Source organism: Musca autumnalis, unplaced genomic scaffold, assembly GCF_047663935.1.
Source record: "Musca autumnalis isolate F117 unplaced genomic scaffold, ASM4766393v1 scaffold_2, whole genome shotgun sequence".
In the NCBI taxonomy this organism is placed as follows: domain Eukaryota; kingdom Metazoa; phylum Arthropoda; class Insecta; order Diptera; family Muscidae; genus Musca; species Musca autumnalis.
Window position 1 is genome coordinate 110,640,284 of NW_027411755.1, and position 18,886 is coordinate 110,659,169.

Genomic DNA, 18,886 nt, shown 5'->3' on the forward strand with positions numbered 1-18,886 from the left:
AAGGTATTAATCCACACAGGCGACAAAGACGACTTGCTTGTTTTCTCAAATATTTATTCGACCATGTTTTGGCAAAGCCCAATCATGTGTTTCGTACTCTCAAAGAGTACTTACTACGGGTAGGATTGAGAGTTTATAGACTGTATTGTCCGACTCCGGCTAAAGCAGCCTTCTTTTTTAAATATATTTTTTAGTTGGATTCTCCAATCACTTCGGTTAAAGAAGTAAAATTTTTGGATTTACAAATTTTTTCTTGGGTAAATATTATGTAAGGTTATCCGCACAATAGCAGTAGACAATTTTCGATTGGAATTATTCGATGTCGGATGTATTCAATTTATAGAAATAACTTGAAAGATATTAAAATACCTTGACATATTAAAGTATACGAAATTCCAATTAAAAGGTTTATAAGATGTTAATATGTAATGTATGGGCGTCAAAGATTTGTCCACTAAATACTTTTTGAAAAATGGGTCTAAAAAAGGGCGATATCTCGATATGCATTAAAACATAGATCTACTTTAACCAACCAAAAAAATTCTAAAATCCTTATTATAGCCAATATTCTTAGAAATTAAATTAAGATCTTCGAATACTGAAAATCTAGCGAAAGCAATTGCGGATATTACAAAGTCTGAGATATACCAAAATGTAAGCATATGACTGTGTGTAATTTTTTGTGTCATGGAAAATTAACCATATTCTGACACCGCAGCGTAATGGAAGACGAAAAATAAGAAGACACGTGTTATGGGCCCCCAAAAACCTGAGGCCTTGATGTCAAAAAGGACCATTTTGTCAGGCTCATACCTTCTAAACCGTAAAGAATTTTGGTTTACTCGTGGAGGCAAAGTTGTAGCTTTCATCTTATTTTCATCTAGAGTGTTTGTTATTTCCAGAACTGAGTATTAACCATAATATAATTGTTAGTGAATTTTGAACATGAAGGACCGTTCCTAGAATGTTCATATGTTCTAGGAAGTTGTTAACTGAGATCTTAGGTAAATTTTTGTAGTTCATTTTATTCTTAAACTTTGAACGGTTCGGTATCTATGGACCTAGTTGGGTTTTGACCTGTCAGATCCAATTCGGATTTAATGGCCTCATCTAAACCGGGCTAAATCTACGATTTTTTGCATTTATCAGGCCTTTATCTTAGAAACGAATAGGAATTTGGCCTTGCTGTCTTTAGCAATATTGTAGCCCTAAACTAGTAGAACTTATCTTTTGAAGAAAACACTTAAGAAAAACTCCATCTAGGGCATGAAAATCTATAAAATATAGACAATTTTACATAATTACTGAAATTCTGGTCAGTATCGGCTAAACTATTGGGAGTTGATCCAAGTAACCTTTTGCAAAAATCTTCCAAATAAAGTTCTCAACAATTCTTTAGAACATTCTGAAACTCTAAAATGTTTATTTCATGTTGTTTCAGCGGTATTTTGCATCATATCTTTTACAACACGTATTTCAAACACAGTTCACACCAACAGTTTATTCTCGCATTTCGGATTTCACTACATTATTGACATTTTTATTAAATCGTCGTTGAAAAATGTACTGAAAACAACGGGATAGAGGCATTTTACAACAATGGCATGTTCTGAAATGAGTTGTGCATTACATTCCAGGGAATATTTTACCAAAAGAAAATATTCAGAAAAAATTAACGGTTTTGGAGATACGGTGCGAAATATATAAAAATTATGGTATTTTTGCATATATTTTGAAATTTGAGGCAATAAATGTAGTTTTTCGAGTTCATTATTTCTTCAAATATTGTATTCTTGTCCTTATCTACAAATTTGCTTCAGAGGTCAGAAGAAGATTTTCATTGGTTTCAGAGATATAGCCCCGAATTTCTTTAAAAACTCAATATTTAACCATGTTTAGATGGCGCCATAAAATCCGAGCTGGATCTGACACAACAAAACCCAACTAGGGTTTCTTGTCGTTTGGGTCTGTACTTTCAAAAAATCCTCAGTTCGAATTGTTTGCACAAGATCACCTTAAAAATGTTGCACAGTGTTTTTCATCTTCTATCACGCTGCGGTGTCAGAATGTGGTTAATTTTTTCGTGTCGCACAGTGTATGTGGTGTACAACTTACAAATACCGATAACCATACCCGATCGTGGTCTGATATGGTAATTTTCAATAAAAAATATCCAAGAACTAATACATAATATATATTACTCGGTACCAAATTCCAAATTGTGTTTTAAATTTTTTAAACTCTCTCTTCATTGATTAAAGCCTTTAAAATAGCGTTATGTTACCCTACCCAACATTTTAAAATTTCATGATTTTTGGTCATGGTGGGCCCCCCCCCCCCCCCGAAATGAAATCCTGCGTACGTCCCTGTTCCGTAGTAATATGTATGCGACCATAGGTCAATATTCACGAAAATGTTCTGAAGGCCTCATTTAGGGTCTAATCGTAGCTAAAAAACTATTTCTACAAAACTTTATGATAATCCGTTAACGATAACTCCTGCTCCCTGACCGACCTTTATTTCCAAGGTGCATTGGGCGAAAGGCTAATTTTCAGGAAATCCCTCTACAGGCCACAATTATTTTCCAATCGATGGAGAATTTTTTTACCACTTCATTGTTGTGGCTAAAAAAAGAATGCTACAAAAAAATTCTTCACCCAGACAAACCCACATTGTCCCTGTCACCCCGATGCATACCAAATTTGTATGCTGTATAGTTTTTTAAGAATTGTTTTATTTTCCACAGTTGGCTACCATACTAGTGCTCCATATTTAGATACTAGGTTGAAGGACCCAAAGCACATTGGTTGCGCCCAACGATCATTTTTAAAACATTCCAAATTTTTCGAAACTCAATTTATTTATGAAATTTTTCGAGGTTCTTAAGGAGAAAAAGGTTAATTTGAATGATTTAATAAATTTCATAATCTTCGTTTTCCTAATCATTAAAATTCCTCTATGGTAAGATATTGATTTTACAACCAACTGACTTGGCAACTAATGACTTCTTTTTATTCCCTCACGTCAAGATTTTCGTCGTTGTCAATGATTTTCGTCGCCAGGCAGCACTTATTGAAACGTCCAAAAACCATGTTTTGATGGTGTCTCAATCAGAGTGTATAAATCTGGGTTTCGGAGTCGGAGTCTAGAAAATTTTGCTGGAGTCGAAGCCGGAGTCGTAAAAAAACCGACTCCGGGCAACAATTTGTTCTACATTTATCAAAAATTCTTTAAATCAGTTAAAGGACCACAATTTAAATACAACCCTTTAACCTCTATGTTGATTACAAAATGCATATCGGAAACAATTGCTTGTTTATAACATACTTTGGAATAATGCTTTTATATTCCACATATTCTTGGGGAAGATCTACTAGAATATTTACTGGTCATTTCATAGAAGGCTTACTGGTCTTCTCCTCTTGTTTTCTATTAGAAGTCATTAATGTTTTCTGTGGATGGACCTGCTTGACTTCTAAGAAAGACAGGACTTTTATAGAAGTGTATTGATCCTTCTAAACTTCTTGCTGAATTTGTATGAGAAAAGTTGCAGCCTTCTTTTAGATTATCTTCTTGCCGTTTTTAAAGACATCCTTTCGTATGCTATGAGGAAATTTTGGTCTTCTGAAGAACCAAGCGTCTTTTATGAGTAAATCTGCTTTTTATAACAAAAGAGCGTGTGGTCATCTGTAAGAAAACCTACTTGCTTTTTTCTCTCTAGGAAAGAACATACTCGTATGCAATGAGAAATCCTGCTGTTCTTCGATGAGAAGAGATCAAATGAATTTTCGATTAAATGTAATGGACATATCAGGGGGTAAATTTGTCAATAGGTTTATGCTGAGGAAGTCACAAACGTATGCTTTATTGAAGAGTTATAGTTGAAACGATCAAAAAGGAAAAATATTTAACAAATCGTCGTTAAATTGTGGACTACCACCGTAGTGCAATGGTTAGCACGTCCGCCTTGCACTCAGAAGGTCTGCGGTTCGAGTCCCAGGCCAAGCAACATCAAATTTTCAACGGTGGCAAAATTCCCCCTCAGTAATGCTGGCGACATTTCCTGAGTATTTAAGCCATGAAAAACTTCTCTACAAGTGGTGTCGTAAGACACGCCGTTCGGACTCGGCAATAAAAAGTAGGTCCCATATCATTGAGCCAATATGAATCGGCGTGCACTCATTGATATGAGAGAAGTCTCCCTTGTCCCATCTGGGATGTTTGTGGAACAATTATTAATACCTCTATAGGACGGTGGATATATTATTTTCTATGTCTATTTATGGCTCGATTATCGATAGCAATTAATGTTAAATGGCGTTACCAGTTGCCAAAACTATATTATCGTTCCAGAAATAAAAAGTTTTTACACATTTTTCAAATTTTTCCCCAAAATGTGTTCCCATACACCAAAAAAGTTGCAAAATGTTCACTTCTCTATGAACAAAAATGGCGCTGAATAGCTTTCCCTTTAGAAACGTTTTACACGACAAATTTGGGCGAGCAATAATGTGCAACATGTTTGCCGGCTTCCGGTTGGCTGACATTTGACATTGGTTCCACTTTTTTGACGTTTCTCTCATTTTTCTGTTCCCGTACACTTTGGAAAAATGTGTATGTGGAACTCATTTTCGTCGGTTTGGTCTATTTTTCAGCAACCATGAGCAGTTGCAGTGAACATTTTTGAAGAAACAAAAAGTAAAATAGAAACAATTATTTGTTTTTTGCATCGATAATTAATTTTGTGTATCATTTTAGGTCAAATATGTACATATGTCAAAACTTTAAACTGTTGTTTTGATAAACTGGTAATTGATAAAATAAGTGCTTAGCCAAACTTTTCTCGAGAAGTTCGGGTTTTTTGGTGAAACCAAAGTCACAGCAGATAAAGCGTGGTGGTCCATTTCGGACAATTTAAACAGCCACGACGAATCTGAAAGAATTCTGTCTATATGTGCATCTACAATGAAGTTGTAGTTCTATAAATATGAAAAATATGCCCAAGGTAATCTAAAACGATAATCATATGAAAATTATACGAGTTTTCTGAAAATTTTGTTGATAATATCAAAAGTTGTGGATTGGGATTTGTGGGTGGGCGGGCTATAAATATAAAATTTAGTACAATAAGTTGACATCAACTGGACATGGCCAAAGTACCACTATGTATAATTAAAAAATTTAAATTTGATTAAAAAGTATTAATTCTTAATATTTCGTAGAGCAGATATTTTGATTGCTACCAATTGCCACCTTCAGAAGGGAACTGTGTAAAAACTTTCTACCCATCACTGCAACCTTCTGAGATATATCAATATTTTAATAAAATGTCTATTATATAGATATAGATTCAGATTTGGATATAGGCCCCATGTATATCTTTCCCCGATTTTGCTATAGCTCTGTCAATTTTAATTGAATAGCCTTAAAATTTAAAATGCGATAGTTTCTTAGGCAAAATCGGGGAAAGATATATATGGAGCTATATCTGAATCTGAACCAATATGGACCAAAGTTGGAATTTTTCATTACCATTCCCCCTGTGCAAAAATTCACCAACCTACGTCAACTCCCTCTATTTTTGTTCATGTATACAAGAAGCGGCGACACTATGCGTCGTCTGAAGAAATTTTCCAGCTGTACAACCACTTTAGATGATTCATTGGTTAAGCTTGGACTGCGGCCTAGCGCACCATTGCCATTGAAGCCATTATTAAGTACCAGTGACCGCAAATATTAAGCTTTTATGCTTAAGGAACAATGCTTAGCTTCGAAAATACATCATTCGCCATGTAGTATTATATCGGTTTTTTAAAAATTTTTTATCACCAATTGACAACTTATTTATGGGGTATAAACTTCCAAATATTTGTCTCAAACGAGTAGAGTGTCGGGACACTAACAGCGTGTTTTTGTAAAAATGCTTGCCTGTCACACGAACCAGTCGTACTAAAACATTTACGTTCAAAATTTGGTTCTTGTAAAATTTTACGAACCATTCGTTTTTATCTAAAAGCTAAAGCTCTATTTCATAAAAGCTTTTATATTTCAGGGTTTCCATGATACTTATTTTGTAAATTTTGCATAGGCATCTGCACGTAAAATGTGTTACTTGATGGCAACCCCGATAAGCAGATGACAAACAAAAAATAAGAAAACAATATAATCAAATTGGGAGAATATGCTAGAATTAACAAACTTGTTTTAAATTCATCGAAAACGAAGCTTATAAGATTCAGACCGCATCAGAATGGTGATACAATGGCGGTTCATATAAATGGAATTCGAATTACTGAATCTGAGTCGGTAAGATATTTGGGAATCATGATGAAAAATAACATGTTGTGGAACAGCCATATTGACGAATTAAAGTCAAAAATTTCATCAGCACTGGTATTCTTTATAAATTTAAACGACTTATGAGCACTGAGAGTAAGCTCATGATATATCAGGCATTAATACACTCACATCTAACGTACATGCCAGGAATTTATGCTAGTAAGAAGTGTAGATCTTTGAAAGATTTACAGCGTGCACAAAAAAGAGCATTAAAAGTTGTTTTTAACTTGCCATTAAGATATCAAACATCAAGACTTTACAAGGATGTTGTCAAAAGTTATTGCCAGTACGAGGCTTATACTTGCAACACGTACTAAGATATGTTTTTAAATCGATAAGAACGGGGGATCCAGATCTATAAATTTCAGCGGAAACTTTGAGAGGACTGGAAGAAATACGCGACAATCTGGATTGCTACATACTGCTATGTGCCGGTTTGAAATTACAAAGCAAAAAATTGGGTTTGCTGGACCAAGCGAGTTTAATAAATTGCCGTTGGTTTTAAGAAACACACAAACATAAGATGTCAAAATTTGACATCAATTCAATGCAATTGACACATTATGTTACCATCAGCTGGCTTGATAATGCTACCTGTATTATTGTACCATGGTTGGCATAGTATAGGACTCTCAAAAAGTAAATAGTATGAATCTGCAATACGAACACATCAGAAGATACCTTAACATATAAAAAGAAAAAATTCAAACCTATTCAGATGATCGCTAGTGTATATGCGTGTGCTTCTATGGAAATAAATAAAATTGCATTCCCTTCCAATTTTCGTGTGTTTTGTGCCATTTATTACTCAAATTTTTTTAATTTTCATACAAAACGATGGGTCTTTTCCATTCGTTTATTTTTGACGTATTCGTTCGTCTGATTTTGTTGCGAAAACCAAAAAATTACGAAAATAAAAAGCTTTCATTTGTTTGCCACACGAATACAAACGTCAACCGCTATGAAAACCAAATTGTGTCTTCGTTCATGAAATCGACGAACGAATTGACAAAAACTTTTTACAAAAACAGGCTGTAAGCCCACCTGATTGTTATGTTTGTTGTCAAAAACATTATTGTGATTTAAAATGCGAAGAAACTCAAATCACAACAATATAAAATCTATTATGTTTGTTGTCAAAAGTTGTTAACAGAACTCTGAATGGCCGACCTTCTATAGGCCTTGGTTGCAGTTTTAATTTTCGATATCTTCTGAATCGAAAAAATTGTTTTTGTAAAGTTAAATTTTTTTTTCTCATTTGGTTTCATAAAGTTTCCAGAATAACCCTATCGATTGTAAACAAGCACTGATGCTGTGCTATATAAAAAAAAAAACAAAAACATGTACTAGAATTAATTATATTAACTAATACTTTGTCTTTATAATTGCTGTACGACTTTCATTTGGTGCTAAAATTCTTAGTATTTTAGCTAAGCCAACGGCTTGCAAACATTTTGCGACATGTGTGGTATGCAACGTTTCCATGTCAGTTCTGAGACGAGGGTAACGTCTCGCCTGAAGTATTCGGAGAAATTCGAAAAATTAAGAAGCGAAGACGAATATTGAACATTTTCCAACAGACAACATGTATTTAACACACGAAACCTTAATAATTTACAAGTTGCATTCTGTCAGTCTGAAAACAACAAAGCAGGGAATACAACACTCAGGTACAAAATTGTATAATATCTTGCCTCAACAGATGAAGAATATAGAACAACTTTCTCTATTTAAAACTACGTTAAAAAAGTGTTTATTGGAACATCTCGAAGAGCTTCTGATATAAAATTATTTTCTATTCGATTTTTTATATATATTTTTTTAATTCTTAACATAAATAATTATTAAAATTATTATAATCCTTTGATATAATTGAATAATCCTATGATCATTTAAGGAACATTTGTATTTGTAAATATCTGCCAACTAGCATCTACAATGCCAAATGGCGCTGAGGCATCATTAAACATGTAATATTCTTAATGTAAATAAAGATTTAAAAAAAATACAGTGGTTGGCTTTGTGTAAGCGTTAAACCAGTTCAAACAATATGTAATCGCTCAGACTTTCACTTGAAAGATCGTGTGATGATCCGGCAGTATTGATTCCGGTTCTATAAAATAGAGTCCCAATCCCGTCCTCCCACCTAGCCAGCGTTCCCGACTAAATGTTGTCGAAAATCGTCAGCTCAACATTTTAAATGTTACAAAAATTTTAAAGATTTTGATACATTTTTTCAAAAAACGTTTGGGGTTTCCTTAGAAGTACTAATAGAGAAAATTTGGGCGGAAATGTTTTTTAAAGAATGTTTTTCAAGATATTTATTAAAATTCTATCTGAGGAAAAAAGGTGACAAATCATTGCGTTGTAATAGTTCTGCAATGACAGTAAAATAAACAACAAACAACAAGCAAAAACAGTAAAATAAAGTTTTTAAAATGTTAACCATTTTTGCACATTTTCCCAAAAATGTGTTTTCGTTCTACAAAATGTTGCAAAACGTTTTCATTTCTCTTTAAACAAAAATTGCGCTGAAACTTTTTTACACCACCAATTTGAACGAGCAAAAAGTTTAAACATGTTTTCCGGTTTCACTTTAAACAGGTAGGTATATAGGCCATCTTTAACGCAGTCAGTATGGACTTTTCCCCGATTACCCTGCTGTAAAAATTTCAAAACGATCCTAGGCATTTCCCTTAACTGTACATTTCCGAAAAATGTTTAACTTTTGTGTTGGAGGAGGATTGAAGTTATTTAGACTAAAAATCGTCATTTAGAGGAGTAAAATCGTCATTTTACTATTTCGTCAAAATGGCGATAAATCGTCAAATTCGGCAACACTGCCCCTAGCACATCTGTAAACCCGCAGCTTCCAGAAGGCATATGTGCTAGGGTTCCATCGATCCACATTTCTATGTCCGGTATTAAGACTTCAAATAAAGCGACATCTTTTGTTTCAGGTATACGGTCTCATACAATATTATCTATTGTGGCCCGTAGCATATTTTGGTGGTATATTTCTATCCACTCGCTCAACGACTTAAGTCTTATAGCTGCGATGGCTGCTTCACACTATACCTGAATTTCGCTGAGCCACACATTCTTTGGACTTTTTGCAATATATCACATTGCATTTTTTGTCCATAGCTGTCCACCATACAACAGATGAGCATGTTAGAATCGGTTTAATTATGCTTCTCTATAACCAGTGTATCATTCGAAAATAAAATCCCTTTCGAACCTATGGCCCACCTACAGGCCCTCCTACTTTATTAGCACTTTCCTGAATGTGGAGTTCTCTAATTCATTGTTCCATTTAAGTTTCCCAACAAGAATTAACTTAACTGTTTACAAGTTGACCTTTGAAATAAAAAACTTTATTTTTATTACTGTAATTTAGTCTGCAATAATAGTCGTTCTCCCATCCAAATATTGCGAGGTACACACTGTATTACCGTATCAAACCAATCAAACCAAGCATTTATCTGAATGAATCTTTTCCCAATTTATGCAATATTTAGTTATATGTATGTCCACTGTAATATATACTTGTAAAAATATATGTTCACACATACATATGCATGTCTTCAATATCATTTACTAACTTTGCAAACTTTTTGCATGGAATAAGTGTGGGTCGATTTACGTCATTGCTCAATATACATAAATATATTTATGTAAAGAAAAAATAGAAACCTGACGTATTCTCAATTACTAATCGAAATCTCGAGGGCTCAACTGAATGAATAAAATGTAACAAAAATACAAACTTTTTCAGTAAATATTGATGTTTTTTTAAAATGTTTTTGAAAAAAAAAAAACAATAAAAAACTTCTTCAATTGCCATTGGCTAAGTTCACAAAGAAATCAAATAACAGTGGCAACGACTAAATCAATTGTTTCATATTCAATTACAAACAAAGGGAGTGTATGTATGTATACACTACATACATTTCTATACTTGTCGTTTGGTTGGAGGAGAAAAATTCATTAACAAAGTTGACTATACAAGAATGAAGTTAACTTTCCTCCGATGTCAACTTTTGTACTTGCGAATCTCCAGTTCCCCAAACGTTGTATTAGCAGCTGTAATGGAGAAAAGTCACTAGTCACAAGCGTCCTAAGTTCTACATTTTATAAGTATGAACTTTATAACATTTTTCACCCATAAGAACTTGGGTTTGGGCGTCGGGTTAGTAACCCTCCCCTAGAAAAAACGAAAGAAAAGAAAAACAAACCTCTCTAAAGTTGACGAACCCCGCAAACGTTTTATGGACCATGATGCGCGAATCTGCACCTGAAATGTTCGCACTCTTTATAGAGAAGGTGCAGTCTTCGCATTGACAGACGTACTTGAAAAGTACAATGCCGATATTACTGCCATACAGGAAATATGATGGATTGGAAAAGGCGTCACAACAACACCTAAAGGTGACGCATTGTATTATAGCTGCCATGACGTAAAGCATGAGTTTGGTTGCGGATTCGTAGTTAGTCGGAGACTAAAACATCTGGTATCCAGCTTCACCCCAGTGAATGAAAGACTTGCTGCAATTCGAATAAAAGCTAAATTCTTCAACATCAGCTTTTTTATGCGCTCATGCTCCCACTGAAGAAAAGGACGAACAGACCAAAGATATATTTGGCTGTCTCCAGATTAAAGAACAAGTAATCAAATTGATCATGCTGTGATAGATGGAAGACATTCATCGAGCGTGTTGGATGTACGATCGTTCCGAGGCGCAAACATTGATTCGGACCACTACCTTGTTGCAGCAAAGGTACGTACCCGTCTAAACGTTGCAAATAAAGCACGAACAGACACAACGCGGAAGTTGAACATCGATAGGCTGCAAACACAACAGATAGCCACAGCATGTTCCACTCAACTAGCCCAATTGCTTAACTCGAGCACTTCTTGTCCCGATAACATAACAACACAATGGCAAAATATTGCCCATGCAAACAGCCGCAAAATCCATACTTGGACTCCAGAGACCTCCACAAAGGAATTCATGGTATGACCAGGAGTGTCGTGCTGCTACCGAAGAGAAAAATGCGGCATATAGAGCTACTTTACAATCAGTAGCAACGCGTAGCGCACGAGAGAGATATCGGGAGAAAAGGAGAGAAGAGAAACGTCTTTTCCGCAAGAAAAAGAGAAAAATGGAAAAGCGGGAGTGTGAAAAAAACGAGATGTACAGGAGCCAGAATGAAGTCCGAAAATTCTACCAAAGAGTGAAACATCAAACACATGGCTTTGGTACAGGCACATCCTCCTGTAGAGACCAGCAAGGTAATCTGGTAACCGATACAGATAGCGTGCTCAGGATATGGAAGGAACATTTCTCCAATCTGCTGGTATCCAATAGTAGCGAAGACGATGATACCACAGATCCTATCCCAGAAGGAGGTAAAACAAGTAAAAAAGTATCAGTCGGCTTTGCCGACAGAGATATACCCTCAGCCTTTGCAAATTGAAACACTTTTTTCACAAAAAAAATATGTATTTAGGGGGTTTCAAAATTTTGGTATGAACCGACAAAAATGTTGATTAGGATTAAAGTTCAAACATTTTGCGGAAAAGGTACTTAAAGGAATGGACCGACATAGACCATGGGGGTGCCATAGGGGGTTTTTACACCCTTCGGGCTGTTTTCTCAAGAAGTATGGACTTGCCCCTGAAACAACTTTTACCATCGTAATTGAGGCGGCGAAAGTAAGTTGCTTCAACAAAAATCAAAGTGATTAAATATCAGGTCTTAAAGTGAACTTATCCAAAATTTTGTGTGGGAGGTACGGGATGGAGTGGACAAATATAGTCCATATTCGAACCTGATCTATATCTGGTAGATATTATGAGAATGTGTAAAGTATGGACCAAATCGGTCACTCCCATCAAGAGTTAAAGTGCGTACAAATTTTCCGAATATTTTTGAACTTTTGTGGGGTAGGTACCTGAAGGAGTAGACCGATATGGCTTATCTACGAACTTAAACTAAGTTTGGAAACAATATTACGAAGGCCAAATTTTCCGATCCGATCGGCATTTCCGTTCGAGAATTATCTTTCGCTTCCACCCATAAACATGGTGTCATAGGGTTTGTTTTTCAACTTTCAGGCTATTTTCTCAGGAAGTATGGACTTGCCCCTGAGGAAACTTGTACCTTCGTATAGGGGACAGTGAATATAAGATGTTACAACAAAAACCAAGGCGATTCGAGAGCAGGTCCTAAACTGAACTTTTCCGAAATTTTGTGTGGGAGGTACTCGAAGGAGTTTACCGATTGAGTCCATATTGGAACCTCATCTAAGTCTGGTAGAAATTTCATAATGTGCAAAGTATGGACCAAATCAGTTACTTCTTTTCAAGAGTTATCGTACGCACAAATTTTCCGAACATTTTCGAACTTTTGTGGGGGAGGTACCGGAAGGAGTAGACCGATATAATCTATCCTTGAACTCGAACTAAGTTTGGACAAAATATTACGAAAGCCAAATTTTGGACCGAATCGGCAGATCCGTTCGAGAGTTATCTTGCGCTCCAACCACAACACACGGTGTCATAGGGTTTTTTGTAACTTTCAGGCTATTTTCTCAGGAAGTATGGACTTGCCCCTAATGAAAATTACAGCGTCGTATAGAGGACAGCAAATACAACCTGTATAAACAAAAATCAAAGCGATTCGAGACCAGGTCCTAAACTGAACTTTTCCGAAATTTTATGTGGAAGGTACCCGAAGGAGTGGACCGATTGAGTCCATATTGGAACCTCATCTAAGTTTGGTAGAAATTACACGATGTGCAAAGTATGGACCAAATCGGTTACTCCCTACAAGGGTTATCGTGCGCACAAGTTTTGCGACAATTTTTGAACATTTGTGGGGGAGGTACCTGAAGGAGTGGACCTATATGGCCCATCTTCGAACTTAAATCGAATCTGGACAAAATATTTCGATAACCAAAATTTGAACCGAATCGATTGATCCGTTCGAGAGTTATCGTGCGCACCAGCCAGCCAGACAGACAGACAGACGGACAGACAGACAGACGGACGGACATTGCTAGATCGACTCAAAATTGTCTGAAACGAATATCGTACAAACATACTTGGGGTCTAAAACCATTATTTCGATAAGGCACATTTTTGGTCGTATCAAAGTGTAAATACCCTCTTTAGCCTAAAGGCTGAGGGTATAAACAGCAATCAACCGGCTGAAGAATAATAAAGCAGCAGGAGCCGATGGCTTACCAGCCGAGCTGTTTAAAACCGGAGGCGACGCGCTGATAAGGTGTATGCATCAGCTAGTTAGCACCATCTGGCAGGAAGAACGCGTACCCGACGATTGGAAACTGAGCATCCTATGTCCCGTCCACAAGAAAAGAGATAAGGCTGTATGCTCCAACTATAGGGGCATAAGTCTTCTCCCTATTGCCTATAAGATAGTGTCAGGAGATTGTGCGAACGACTAAAGCCAATGGTCAACGAAATAATTGGACCATACCAATGTGGCTTTAGACCTGGCAAGTCCACCATTGACCAGATATTTACCCTGCGGCAAATCCTAGAGAAGACCCAAGAGATGCAGATCGACACATATCACCTTTTTGTCGATTATAAAGCAGAATTCGACAGTCCCCTCCGATCAAAGGTATTCCATGCAATGTCTGAATTTGGTATCCCCGCAAAGCTCATCCGGCTCTGTAAGTTGACTTTAACTGATACTAGGTCCTCAGTTAAAATTGAAAAGAACCTCTCCGAAGAATTTTGTACCAAAAGAGGTTTCAGACAAGGAGACAGCCTTTCGTGCGACCTATTCAACATTTTGCTGGAAAAGGTAATACGAGATGCAAATGTCAAAAGAAATGGCACAATTTACACCAATAGCCACATGTTACTTGCTTATGCTGATGACATAGACATCATGGGACGATCAGTAAAGGAAGTAACTGATACCTTTAGGAAGGTCGAAGCAGAAGCTGCGAAAGTGGGTCTGGCGGTAAACGGCGAAAAGACCAAATTGATAGTGTCGACGCGCAAAGCGTCCATAGAGCTCTACCTCGGCACTGCCATAAACACAACAAACAACATCAGTTGTGAAATAAGAAGAAGAATTGTACTGGCCAACAGATGCTACTATGGTTTAAGTAAGCAATTTAAAAACAAAGCCACATCTCGTCAAACAAAAATAACGCTATACAAAACGCTGATACTACCCGTGCTAATGTATGGCTCCGAAGCATGGGTACTTGCGCAATCAGATAAGGCAGTGCTTGGTGTGTTTGAGAGGAAAACTCTTCGAAAGATCTACGGCCCGATTAGCGTTGAAGGTGAATAACGACGTCGTATGAACCACGAGCTATATAAGCTATACAAAGACATGCATATAGTTAAACGTATCGAGATGCAACGATTGCGTTGGCTAGGCCATATCATAAGAATGAGCGATGATGAACCCGCTAAAAACGCGTATGAATACATGCCACATGGCGGTGCACGCAGAATCGGCAGGCCTAAGCTTCGATGGAGCATACAATTGGATGAAGAAATGAAAAGGCGCGGTATTCCAAAAAGCGAAGCGAAAAACAGGGAGGAATGGAGATCTTTTCTTAGTTCGGTCTATGGAACAAATGTTCTGTATTGGGCCAGCTAAGTAAGTAAGTAAGAACTTTATAATTTACAACTGCATCATATTTAAACACTTGACGCACCATGATAATAGGCATAAGTTGTGGGATTCTCTAACTCATTTTTCGGCTACCGATAAAATCGGTAAAATTAAAATGCTTATGATTTTGGTAATTAACAAGATTTGTCGTGTGTGTTGTCAAAGTTTAAGCGGGGTACACACGATCAGTTTTGACTGTCAGTTTTGCTGAAATAATCGTTTGCTTGCCAGTGTGGCCGTTCATTTTTGTCAGCCATCAGGCAACCACAAAATATTTTGTGGGAAAAGGAAAAATGAAGTACAAAGAGCTGTGGTAAGGAAAGGTCGTTAAAGTACCTTTCCTAACTACGGCTTTAGTGAGGCGTAAGCAAAACAGGAAAGGTCCGGCAAGAGGTGAAAATAGAAGTCCAACCGTTTTGAAAATTTTTGCTAGCATCATTAAGAATCTTAAAAGTTTACGGTTTAAAAGTTGTTGTGCGAACCAGCCACACCACATTGTGGCCGTACAGCATTTGGGCCATTTTCGCAGGAATTATGGACTTGCCCTTGATACATATGTTACCACAATACCCCCGAAGGGACAAGGGTGACTTCTCTCATATTAATGGGTGCACGTCGTGCAATGACGTAGAACCTACTAAAACTAAAAGAGATATTGTATTCATTATTTTTTTGCTAGATAAGTGGGATTGTTGTTTTTCCTCAGGACCTAAGGTGGAAATTTCAACTTTAGTGGACTAGAACTTTTAGGGAACATATTGGAACAAAGTTTTGTTTTCGCAGACTAATGGCTGAGAATATCCTCTTTCTGTCCATATATACTTTTGTACCAGTCCCATTCCGTCTGCATAACACTTTTTTAAATTAATTGAAACTACATGAGTAAAAATACATACATATGTATCTTTCCATACCGTTTCCTAATATTAATTATAGCTTTTTTACTCAAATTGACATTTTTTATGAAAAACCTAGGAATATTTTTTTAATTTTTGAACAAATTTTAAATTTTTGAAAAAAATTGTATTTTTTTTTAATTTTTATATGTTTATCTTTATACGTTCAAAAGTTACAGAGTTTTGACCAGGAAAAAATATTCTGAACCACTGTGCGCCGTCTATATGGTATATATGTACGTGACTTATTTCTCCGACTCTATAATATAACACTCAGATCGAGATATCTCAAAAATGGTAACTCCTAGAAAAAAGTCGTAAACTTACAGCCTGTTTCTGTATGTCGAAAGAAGAATGTGTGCGAATGAAACACGCCCAAACTTTAGTTTTCGAAATAATTTTAAATTGCTTTTGCTTCAAAACAAAAAAAAATTGAAAAACACACAAGAGTTTGGACGTGTTTCATTCGCACACATTCTTCTTTCGACATACAGAAACTGGCTGTCAATTCTTGTAGAAAATGTTTCAATCTAAAATGTTTACATTAGTCACTTTTGAATAAGCTTAACGTTCCAAAAAAAAAAAAAAAACAAATGGGGATCTTTTGCTATTTCCTCCTTATACGCACGTCTATTTTGGCTGGACTTAAACTTAATGTTCTACAAAGCCACAAACAGTATAGATATCGACTTACAGGATATTCATCATAGTTTGACTCCAACTGATCGTTGACACTAAATATTTCTTCCGGTTGGCTTATGGAACCACCATTACCAGTGGCCGAGGTTAATGTACGTTTATCAGCTGGTAATGATTCTCCTTCGTTTTGACTCAGCAAATCACTCTCATCATTTGTTCGCAGACGTCGTTTCTGATAATTTCTTACAGCGTTGTGAGGATTACAGGAATCCAATTGAATCTGTTGCAACATAATTATCAGTAGAAGATACATAGTCCAATAGTGTGAAAATGAATTCCGCGTCGAGCCCAATAAACGAAAGGTTCTGCAGTCCATCTTATTTCTCAAAATTCGACAAATTGTGTGATCCGGAACGCGGTTTTGTATCGATGATTGAGTTTGGTCAACTGAATACGATAAAGTTGACATGTAGTCCTTTTATAGTTTGAACACTGGAAAAAACAGTCATTGGCAGTAATGTCTGACATATTCGACTGATGACTTTCAATTATTTTGTCATGTTTTAACTCCATAAATTCCCGTTTTATGCATGTCCTTAACTTGTTGTTGTTGTCACTGCTACCGCCACTGCCAATAAATATACAAAGAAATGCTTTTTCCACTTTACCCGATTTATCCTTTCGATATTATTATTGAAGAAATCATTTGTTGATATATTGGTAACTTTTTTAAGGCTACGAGCAACAGGAGTTCATGTATTCACTGTGTGTTCCTGTCGTATATGCAGGAATTCTTTGGTAATGATGTCTCTCTATGATGTTCTTGTAATTATTGGTCAAGATTAAAGGACACACACATGCGGTTGCTACTCTCATTTCGTTACATTATTAAATAGATGACATACATACGATGGCACTTAAGCCAGCAGCAGTCATAGCAACTATGACACGACATTCAACTGGTAGTTGTGTCGGATTAAGTAACACCTTTCTCGTCACAGCCAAGATATGAAGTTGTCGTCCAAATATCGATATTCCACATACATACATATAGAGATATGTAAGTATGTGTGTGTCACTGTGTAAATGTAGTCACAGAAAAGCCTAAAGAAATTTCAAGGTAAGGTTAAAGCAAAATCCAGTGGGACCTGGCAATTAATATTTTAATCTGTATTTTAATGAAAATGTCGAGTTATTGGTATAATTATGGATAAATCTTAAAAATTAAAAGTAGTAAATAGAATCAATAGAGAACTAGTGCATGTATGAAACCACTCAGGAAATATAAGCTGACATTACGCTGAGGAGCTTTTGTCATTTAAAATTTTGTTTTGTCCTTTTCGTATGAGTGAGGAACAAAAAAACTGCATTTAGTATCCAAAAATTAAAAAAAAATGGAGATAAAGGAAAAGATCACACTTTTCCAATCTGCCGAAATTTTCCCACCGATTAGTAATCTTAACTTGATATGCTTTTCGTAGAAAATATCGCACCTGTTCAAGGGTAGTAACTCAAAATGTTGTATTTTTCAGTAGAAACAAAACACTGTTAAAACACGAGTAGTGACTCTGAAGACATGAAGAGTTATATAACGGTTTTTTTAGACGAACGAGTAGACAAAATAATGTGACATTTGTACTGTTGGTGGAGTGACCCTATTTTATCATTTTTTAACAAAAGTGCAAATTTGAAAAATTGATGAGATGATGTTGGACAGATGTTTTACACAGTGCCGTATCCTTGATGTTTACTCCTTGCCCAATAGGAGCTGAGCCAAAACTAATCTGGTTTGTCGTGGCTGCGGTAGTTGGAGGATGTGCTCCGAGGATCGCATTCAAACTATTTTCAAATCCGCTTGATATGCTTCGTGATATAGACCTCTTCTTCTAGATCATGAAGATCCTCCTTGACCAGTCTGAATGTTCGGGGCTTATCCACCATATTGTCATTGTGAGAGCTCTTATGGTAATAGCCGAACAGGTACGGTCCACTAGAATCATAAGGAGGCAACCTGTTGTTGTTCTAAGGGCGGCATTCTGACAAGTTTGAATACTTTTCTATCGCGCGTCACTTAGATTCACGGACCTAACTGGCGCCGCATAGCTTACCAAGAGCCGAACTATAGCGTTATATGTGGCCAACAAGGTTTCTTTACCTGTGCCGGCTAGGGACTTGAGGACCTTGTTCCTACATTTCAGCTTGTCGCAGATAGCTGCGGCATGCGCAAACGACTAGAACGTGCTATCGAATGGGTCCTCTGTTGGTGAGATACATATTCGACTCCTAGTACATCCTGTTGTTTCGGAATTACCATGGAGATTCCATTAGGGCCCAACGCTTTGG

The 18,886-nt window shown here is 36.4% G+C and overlaps 2 protein-coding genes across 4 annotated transcripts in view; one reads left to right on the top strand and one right to left on the bottom strand.

Annotated features, from left to right (window-relative positions):
- LOC141394440 (uncharacterized) overlaps nucleotides 1-18,886 on the top strand; it is a 326,009-nt gene that overhangs the window by 263,733 nt on the left and 43,390 nt on the right. The window lies entirely within an intron of this gene.
- The window catches only part of AstCC (Allatostatin double C), a 121,974-nt gene that overhangs the window by 8,476 nt on the left and 94,612 nt on the right, over nucleotides 1-18,886 (bottom strand). For 2 of the 3 annotated variants that reach the window (XM_073968768.1, XM_073968767.1), the window contains exon 2: nucleotides 16,599-17,171. The exons of the other annotated variant lie outside the window; for it this stretch is intronic. In XM_073968768.1, coding sequence (XP_073824869.1) covers nucleotides 16,599-17,012 — 414 coding nt within the window. In that variant the 5' untranslated portion in view covers nucleotides 17,013-17,171. The remainder of the gene's footprint in view (nucleotides 1-16,598; nucleotides 17,172-18,886) is intronic. 3 annotated transcript variants of the gene reach the window in all.